This window comes from Trifolium pratense, linkage group LG6 (genome assembly GCF_020283565.1).
Source record: "Trifolium pratense cultivar HEN17-A07 linkage group LG6, ARS_RC_1.1, whole genome shotgun sequence".
Classification (NCBI taxonomy): Eukaryota; Viridiplantae; Streptophyta; class Magnoliopsida; order Fabales; family Fabaceae; genus Trifolium; species Trifolium pratense.
The window spans coordinates 12,793,120-12,803,257 of NC_060064.1; the positions used below are offsets into that span (position 1 = coordinate 12,793,120).

The 10,138-nt window shown below is 33.0% G+C and overlaps 1 protein-coding gene across 1 annotated transcript; it reads right to left on the reverse strand.

The window, feature by feature from the left end:
• Positions 1-1,510: 1,510 nt before the first annotated feature.
• LOC123888728 (zinc finger BED domain-containing protein DAYSLEEPER-like) lies at positions 1,511-9,799 on the reverse strand. The gene is made up of 12 exons (XM_045937873.1): positions 9,574-9,799; positions 8,524-8,746; positions 8,193-8,350; positions 7,938-8,083; positions 7,784-7,846; positions 7,591-7,683; positions 6,866-7,030; positions 6,393-6,484; positions 5,754-5,935; positions 2,803-3,990; positions 1,977-2,719; positions 1,511-1,737 (listed from the first exon to the last, which is right to left on the reverse strand). Exons 1-12 carry the CDS (start codon positions 9,695-9,697, stop codon positions 1,699-1,701), a joined length of 3,216 nt encoding a protein of 1,071 aa, XP_045793829.1. The 5' UTR covers positions 9,698-9,799; the 3' UTR covers positions 1,511-1,698.
• Positions 9,800-10,138: the final 339 nt, after the last annotated feature.

A 10,138-nucleotide genomic window follows, 5' to 3' on the forward strand; every position in this document is an offset into this window, starting at 1 on the left:
CCAAATTTAAAGTTGTGCACTTGCAATTTTTGGCGAATCTAATTTTCATGTTTATTTAGATTTTTTAATTAGTCACATTATGTGAATCAATAAAAAACATAAAACTAAGTTCATTAGGAGCATATATGTAATCATCCCATACAGTGACTAGTTTTACAATGTCGGTAGCATGAAATTTCATCCTATATCCTAAAGATGTTTTAATTTTCATTCATAATGTAAAAAAATATTCTCATTACCAATTTCATTCATGAGAATAAAGAACTCTATACTTTAATTCACGTTGTTCCATCAATAAAGAATTTGTAAAATTTGGTACAATTTTTTTCCCTATATTATATAGACCATTGATTGAGATATAGAGAACAACTTGAAGAAGAAAACAAAATCACAAAATGGAAATATAGATTCATTACGATAAGAGAGGTTTAGCATTCAAACAAAAAGTCATATCTTAGAATAATAAACTCTATTTGCCTTTATTGGCATATTTGTACTTTATCCAAGCCATTAAACCATCCAAACAATCATTTGAAGAAGCAATTATGACTCTATTTTTGCTATCTTTAAGCAATTCAAAAGCATAGCCATATTCTTCTTCTGTCAATTTATGAGAATAAGGATAAACCTTCCTTAGATGTTTTAAGACTTGAATGCAATTCGAAACGGAGTATTGTGCATCAACAATGTCATATTTTTCAACAATTTCTTGTGGCATTATTGGCTCCTTTTTCACCTAATGTCAAAAACACCACAAAAAGAATGTAACATTAGACAATAATGTCAGTACAATAATAATGTTAAGATATGTGTTTGAAAAATCTAAAGACATGGTTAAGATATGTGTTTGATCTTGGATTAAGTTTAAAGTAAAAAACCAATGTAGATTTGATACGCAAATTCTTAAATAAAATAAAAAATGAAGCTTAGCTTTAAACAAGAACAAAAAAGACTTAAGCTAAATATTCCTAAAAACTTAATTAATTTTTTTTTTATAAAATGACAAAAATTGGAACTTCTAAAATCAAGCAAATGAACTCTTTCTTATTTATAGTTAATAATTATATTTACAGTATTAAAAATAATGCCGTTTGATTTACCGATTGGTTTTCCAATTTTTTATGGGGAAAACGTTATTTAGTTTTTGGAATTCGTAAGTAATTAAAATTGCCATCAACCTAATACTAGTAATTAATTCAGTCCGCCGTTTCCAATTAGGGTTGGGAACAGGCCAGGCCAGGCCAGGCCTTGACAGGCCTGAGCCTGGCCTACAATTTTTTTTCAGGCCTGAGCCTGGCCTACGGCCTATCAAATGTTATTTTTTTTGGCCTGGCCTGAGCCTTTTAAAAGCCTGGCCTGGCCTTGTAGCCTGTTTAAAAGCCTGTGTTACATTAAAGCTTCTCTATATAGTTTTTTTAAATAGGCTAAACAGGCCTTAAAAAGTTCACATTTAAATTTTTATAATTTCTACAACATTAAGAAAAAGCTAATAATATGATTAACACAATAATTAAAAACTAATAAAATATTAGAAGGTTTACGAAAAGTCGCCATAATACAAATTGTTTGCTAAGTGTAGTCAGCAACAAGCCAACAACCAAAATATACACTATAAATTAGCAAAACATTGGATCTTCAAATCAAGACTCTTCAAGTGTAAGCAAAACACGTCTAAAACGCAAGGTACAAAGTCTAACATCAAATCTTCAAGTTGACTTGTATCTCCTCTTTTCCAACCTTCAATGCCAAAAGAAAAAAAAAAAAACATATTTGTTAGTTCACAACTTCCCTTTGCCTAGTACTGCAGGAAAAACTAAAAAAATGATTTATGATTACTTGCAACATTATTATGATCACTATGATTGCATTACTATGATTTCAAATACTACTTAATGAACCGTAACTGAATTACCAATAACACACAAGCATCAGTCAATTATAAATACTACTTAATAAAATATCATATCAATTGGTACCTTTGAATTTTTAGTCACATTATACTTGTGACGAAACCAATCCCCACCACAAATGAGAGCTTCAACAGATTCTTCACTTAATCTAGAGCGAAATTCATCAATAACTCTACCTCCGGCACTGAATGTGGACTCAGATGCCACAGTTGAGATTGGAATTGCTAATATATCAGCAGCCATCTTAGACAAGATTTTATATTTCATGCTGTTGTTCCTCCACCAATCCAAAGCACTAAAGGAGGTAGTGTTAGGAACGTAAATACCTTCATCAAGATACTGTTGCAATTCTGATTTCATTGGACTAATAGCTACATTTTCTTGAATAAGGCACATAATTTCATCAAATCCAGTTTTGACAGCTGCAACATTCGCTTGGGAGGATGATTGAGTGTTACTATTCAAATTACCATTAGAAGAAGAGGCATCTGCCAAAGATAGAGCTACATAATCATCATATAACTCATCCAATGAAGATCTGACCTTCTTAATATTTTCATCGGCAACTTCTTGAGATTTATATATCTTGGGAAAACATATACGCACCATATGAAACTTGCACCTAGGGTCCAAAACACTAGCAATAGCCATCAACAGATTACACTCCCCCCAATATTTGTCAAATTTTGCTTTCATTGGACTTGCCATTTCTCTCATAAAGCGATCTGCATCTTCATCTGCCTCATCAAATATTACTTTCACCTTCCAAACTTCAGCCAAATACAAATTTGCAGTCGGATACTCACTACCTACATTTAAAATAGTAGTTATATTAAAATATTAAAAAAAAGTAAAAACTTAATAAAGTACAAATAAAGAGTTGATAAACTACCTGAGATCACATGAGTAGCATAATTAAACACTTCTAGCAATTTACAAACTTTCTCAACTTTGTTCCATTCTTCAAGTGAAGGGGCTAAATCATAATGAGGCTCTCTTTCTTGGTAGGATGCAAATGCAATCTTGAACTTCAAAGCAGTAGACAACATATTAAAAGTTGAATTCCATCTTGTTGGACAATCAATAATGAGTTTCCTTTCTTTCAAACCTTTTTGCTCTACCACGTCGCAGAATGCCTTTAGTCTTCCATCATTGTGATTAATATATTTGACACTTTCACGGATATTGAAAATAGTGTCCTTAATTTTACTAAGGCCGTCTTGCACTAACAAATTCAATATATGGGCACAGCATCTAACATGAAACAATGAGCCTCCGAGGATCAACTTACCAGTTAGAGATAAATTATCTTTGAGACATCTTAGGCATGAATCGTTGTAAGAAGCATTATCAACAGATACTGAAAAAACCTTATTTTCAATCCCCCAAGTCTTCAAACATTTATAAATCGCATCGGCAACATCAATACCACGCCTAGGTGCAGGCACTTTCACAAAACTCAAAACTCTTTTGTTTAGATTCCACCCTACATCAATGAAGTGTCCTGTTATGACCATATATTCAACTACTTGGTGGCTAGATCTCCACATATCTGTAGTTAAACTAATCTTGCTCACACTTTCCAATTGTGTCTTCAAAATTTTCTTCTCCTTCTCATATAGTGCCACACAATCATTTCTTGCAGTTTTATGTGAAACTTTGCGAAATTCAGAATTTGCATATTCGAAGGCCCACACCCAAATCTGATGTTCGGCAGCATTAAAAGGATTCTCATGAACCATCATAGCAGTTGCCATTATTTCCCTCATCTTTTCGTTACAGTATCTAGCACCAGGAACAATAAAGGGATTAACTGCATTTGAAGGCTGAAATGGAATAGTGGTTTGTCTCTTTTCGGTACTCATATGCAATTTCCTTTTCGGTACACCTTTCATAACACCTTTAATTTTAACTAAATCAAAATCCTCCCAAATTTTACTTGTTTTTTTCCTCTTTCTCCCAAGAACTGGGTCTTCATCTTCATTTGCTTCAGTTGGGTGTGCTTCTGCTTGAGTTGAATCTATAGGCTCATGTTGATTCACCTCTTGAGTTGGGTTTGCTTCTACTTGAGTAGACATTGCTATACAAAGCAAAAAAATAAATAAAAATAATTTCAATATCAAGCAGTGACAACAACATACATTTAGACTTTGATCACACAAACAAAATATTTCAAGTAAAAGTGAATCAACATGAGTGGTTAATCCAACGGTTAGAAACAATCAGTGCAGTTGTTCTTACCACGACAACTCTTTGCATAGTTATGAGCCCCCCTGGAACTTTCACCTCAGGTGAAAATTTGGTCATTATTTTATCTAAAATGTCATAGTTTGAACAATGTAATTATCCTCAAATTATTTGATTTTATCCTAAAACTATAACATCATCTATCTTGATGAAATGTCTAAATTTCAACATCCTTTATTTCAGGAATTATTGCCATGGCTTTATCTTATGGCCTTTCACTAAACAATTCCTTAATATATTCAATTAAAAATCAATGCACTCTTGCAAATCACATAATATCAGTGGAGAGGCTAAATCAATATATGCATATAGAAAGTGAGGCCGAAGAAATAGTAGAAGGAAATCGCCCTCCTCTGTATTGGCCAGTTGCAAAAAAAAATTAAAATTGTCTAGGTTTTGCGCAAAAAAAAAACTAACAACAAGAACAAAAATTGTTTCAGTTTATAAAATTGAACAAATTGATTCAGTTTATAACTAACAAATTGAACATATAAATTAACAAAAAAAAAACCAACAACAACATTCAATTTATAAAAAAAAAAAAAAAAAACTGATTGAATATTTGGGAATGTGAAATTGAAAGAAAGAGACAAAGAGAGATGGAACCTGAGAGAGAGGCCTGACGGAGAGAGTGAGAGACGACGGTGTGATAGAGACGGCTGCTCAAGAGAATGAGAGATGGAATGGAGGTAGGGTTTCTATTTCTAATGTATATGCGTGAAATCTAAAAACAAATATATTTTCTATGTTTTGTAAAAAAAAAAAATTTCTCTAATATTTTGTATTTATATAAATAATATTTTTTATAAGATATAAATAATAATATTATATAAAATAATAATTATTATAAACAGGCCGGCCTATCAGGCTTCGTAGGCCTTTTTAGAAGCCTAAGCCTGGCCTATTTATGTAAACAGGCCGTTTTTAAAGCCTAAGCCTGGCATTTTTAATAAACAGGCCAGGCCAGGCCAGGCTTATACAGGCCAGGCCGAAGGCCCCTGTAGGCCGCCTGGCCTATTCCCAACCCTAATTGTCATAGTACCATTGCAATCAACAACATTTTAAATATCAACAAAATTTCGTTTTCCTTTTTCTCACTTTCAAGTTTCAACATTAACAAGAGATCAATCTATCAGAATGGAAGATTTGCAATTATAGATGCCGACTTATGGATATCAAAATGTTTTATCATGGATCAGAATTCAGGGCATGCATATAAACAACTTAAACTTGGACTAAAGGATTAGTATATAGTGCGAAAAATACTTATAAGGAAAAACACTCTGATATTGGAAGAAGGTTTATTACTTCAGGAAAAATAAAAAATAAAAATCTGGTTACATTTAGAAGGTACAATTTTCAGGAACAAAAAGTCAGACTGGCCATATTTTTGTAGTCGAACTTACACACAAAATAATTCAGAGAAGCTTAATATGATTATGAATACAATCCACTCACTACCTCAGCCAAAAGTTTAATTACATTTATTAATTTATTTGTAAAGATATTGCTCTATTCAGTGAAAAGATGAAATATTGCTTGGCCAATAACATGCAGTAATCATTATCAAGTATTAACAAGACTGGAAAGACATACCTCTCACGGGAGAGTCAGACCATGACATCCCTTTAGGGGTGTTCCACAATTTTCCTTTAGAGCCAACTTTAGGGCTATTCCACATTTTTCCTTTAGGAGGCGACTTGCTAAGGAATTCAGCACGACCACGAGTTCCTCTCACCCACTCCAGTGAATAATCATCACTCCCTGAAGTTTCATACCTGCATAAATTACATTAACATAGTTTGAAGCGAACAATGTGAAGCTTTGAATGCATTTGCCTTGAATGAATGATTTTTTATGGATAACAACAAAAGGGTAAAAAAAAAAGGAAAAGTTTCACACTTCATGACAGACATCTAAACACTAACCAGCATATGGGTTGATCACACTCTCTTAGTTCCAATAATATATGAAATGTCAAACTGATTATAATGCTAAATTATACTATTACTAACCATTAACATTTACTACAATAAGATTCAGTGCTTTAGGTTCTATAAAGGCAAAATATACCAATTCATAAAAGCATTCAAAATCATTTAGTAGCAAGTTATTAGCAACCATAAAAATCATTTCGTCTACTGAATAAATTGCATAAAACAAATCTTAATTACAAATGATTTTACATGAACATATAAAAGAAAACTGAAAGATAAGTCAATAAGTAATACTTACCACCCATGAAGCAATTCTATTGATGACCAAATTTTGCAAACAGCTCCACAAGAGACCAAGACTCCAACTGCAAGAGGAGTATCAAGAGTGCTCTGATAGAGAAACAAAAAAAATCAGAATAAATAGGGGCAACTTTACAATACAATCAAATAAATAAATAAACAAAAGGATTTGTACCACACTGTGCAATTTCATAAGAAATATTACCAAGCTATGCCACTTTCAGAATAGTTATGAATATATGTCTTTTTAAATTAAAAGAATGCAGACATTTTTTAAAAAGGATGACTATTTCTACAATTTACATTGTAATTTTTTTTTTTCAAAATACTTGATTCATTACTCTGTTGTGATCTATAGTTAATTCTATTATGATCCAAGTGACCTAGCAATACATGACACATACGACAGAACTAGTTTAGATATCAGCAATATTGCATTGCATTTTGTTTAGCGTTAACACAAATGCAAACCTGCAAAATGAAGGTAGTCCCAATAACGCGCATTGCCCATTTTACAAACTGAGCAACCCCGGCATCCACACTACCATCTTCTTTTGAAATAACAAATCTCCTAACAATCCAGTAGCCTAAAGCAGCTCCAGCCAAGATAATACCCAGTAGTACAAAAAGAGCAACCTGCAAATCATAGAGGTAAAGTATTTCACGAAAAAGATAGGCCAAAACCCACATGAAGACAGTTGACAATGCATGTCTAGCAGACAAGCAAATATGGCCAGCAATCATCATTGGAGTAAACATCAGGGAAAGAGTACACATGCAGAAATGTTGAGTTTGATCCAAAAAGTTAAATTAGTATATACTGAAAGAGGAAGTCATTTCCACATCCTTAGCAGCAATTTTTTGCTGACGGCAAATATTCCTTTTTAACCCAAATAAAAAACCTTATTATATTTCAAAGATCACATGGTGGACAAAACTTAAAAGAATGACATATTGACATGTAACCCAAAAATCTATTTCATTATATATAGGAAATATATGTATCGATCTGAAGAAAGAACCAACTAAAGGATTGAGAAGATGTGCAACATAGATTTTAGGTAGACATGCAACATACTTGTTAGGTAGATGTGCATAATAGATCTTAAGCAGTTTAGCATGAATTGTAACTGTAAGACACGCCATAAAAAAAATGCAACAAGTTATCTAAAAGATAAATAGACTGGTATACTCACTGGATTGTGCATCTCTTCACTCATCCCAAAGCTCTGAAGAATTGAATTTACGATCATAGAGAATTGGTGCAAAAGGAACGATCCAGCTCCAAGCTAAAACATAACACGGTAATAAATATTAGGAATGTGATAATATGTGCATGAAACATGAAGAGCTGCAAATAAACATCAGCCAAAACATAACCAAACTCACCACTGATCCATATATGGTAAGGTAAAAGATATTTTTTCTTCCGGTTGGCAATAATTTCATGCCCTGCATCGCAGTCAGACAAAATTGGTTAGAAAACTTGGAAGCAATGAAGAAAAGATGAAATTCATGTAGAATACGAAAGTAATTTATGTACCTGAAAAAGAACAATTATAATGACAAGAAAGATTCCAATAGCCATGGAACTGCTATAATAAAACGGAACCCAACTGCTAACAATTGGAGCCACCAACAGCAGTAACAGTCCAACTGCAAGACTAATTAGGCGCCATTGCTGAAAACCTGCACAATATTTTCAGAATAGATAAATTAGCATTGAAAGTTTTAAAAAACACAGCAAGAGAGAATAATAGAATAATCTTTGGCCTTTCTTGACATGGAAAAAACAAACCTTCTTCAAGTGCAACTGTAACTGAACCGGATATTTCACCATCAATCTTGACATCAACGTATCTAGTTTCATAAGGTGACATAACCGCACCCCACACCCCCTTCTGTACACCCTTCCATTCATCCTTTTCACACTGACACCATCCAAGAGTATTATTCCTGCACAGACATTGTAAGTAAGGAATAGCGATCTTGAAAAAATTCACTAGAAGTAAGAACTAGAAGAGCGTATGCTCCCAGGTGCCAAGCATGCACCTGATCAGACGTGGCACTATGACAAAATAAATAACGAACATTATATTCAGTACAATTCGTCCACGTTATGTACTTACCTGTGAAAACAAACCTTGATTTTGCTATGTAATCTCTCTGGAATTGCAACTGATGGAACCAAAGTAATATGGTATGAATTGGCATAGCTCCCGAGTTTCAATCTTGAGATACCAGAAACTTGAACGCGCTCACATCGCAAATTTTTTTTAACGCCTTTAGTATCAGAGTTCACTAAAAGTAAGGAAGGCGATACATCCAAATTTGGTTTTTCAATATCAACACCTGCAGTTATAACAGGCTGAGATCATTTTCAAATGCAAAGGGAAGGAACACAACTTGCAAGAAGAAAGTAAATAACAAACTGAGCACACATTTAGATAATTGATAGAACTCAATAAGACATACAACTGCAAAAGGATTAGTGACACCAATTGTTCATTAGGAAACAAAACAGAATCAACAAAGTTTTTGCAACACGAGCAACAACTACCAGCTTTACACTGCACTGAACATGTATACCTAGATATTTATCATTTCCATATAAACCTTCAAATAGTCGCGGTACTCAACCAAAAATTGAAGATAAACCAGCTCATATTTGAAAGCAAATTTGGTAAAGTCATAATACAAATTGTCCGATCTTCATTTATGGGTCGAGATCCCTTGACTACTTGACTAGGTGATTCCCCATCATCCATATCAAGCTCCAAGTAAAAAATAAAAAACAATATAAACACAAATCCATGAGTCACACAGACATTAACAAGTGTAAAACAAAACATAGAATAATCGAATGTAACCACATGTATCATTACTACATAGGTATATGATCTACACGAAGCATGGATAAACAAACAGTACACCAAATGTCACCAATACTAATCAATCATATAAACCACCACCAAATCTAATTCAAAAATTTAAACTCACAAATAACAAACCAATATTTTTTTCTTGAACAAAAACCCTAAACATTAGTTAGAAATGCGATGTTAGCAGTAGAAATTGAAAAGGGCGAGAAACCCTAATAAGTGGTAAGAAACTAAAGATATGCTGCATGTGAGAAGATTGAATAAGAAGCAGAAGATGAAGAGGAATAAGAATCTAACCTTTGAGAGTGAGAAGAGTGTGATGTTGATTTTCATCACTGGCGGATAGTGAAGAAATGATGAGGAAGAAGTAGAAGAAGAAGAAGTGCTCCATGGAAAACAATTCACCCGCGCTCTTTGCCATTGATTTGATTTTTCTTTAATTATTATACAGCTCATCATCACTTCATATATTTATAGAGACGATCATTTAATTTTATTATGGAAATGTTTTTTGTGCAGCGTCGCGTTTTTTCTAAGGCAACTTTTTATTTATTTTATTATTTTATTTTCCTTTTTTTACGCGGCTCATTTTTTTACGCGGCTCATTATTTTTTTTTGAAAAGACCAAAATGAAATATATATATACCAAAAAGTCTTCTCAGCACAAGACGTACCAAGAGAGACTAAAGTAATTACGCGGCTCATTATTAACTTAATTGCTGAGTTGCTTATTCATTGCAAAGCACTAGTACTACGTAAAACACGATAAGGATGGATTGATAAATTATAAAAAATATAATTAATTAATGGAGAATGTTAACTTGTGCCCTTAAGGGCACATGTTAAGAAGATAAATGTGGAA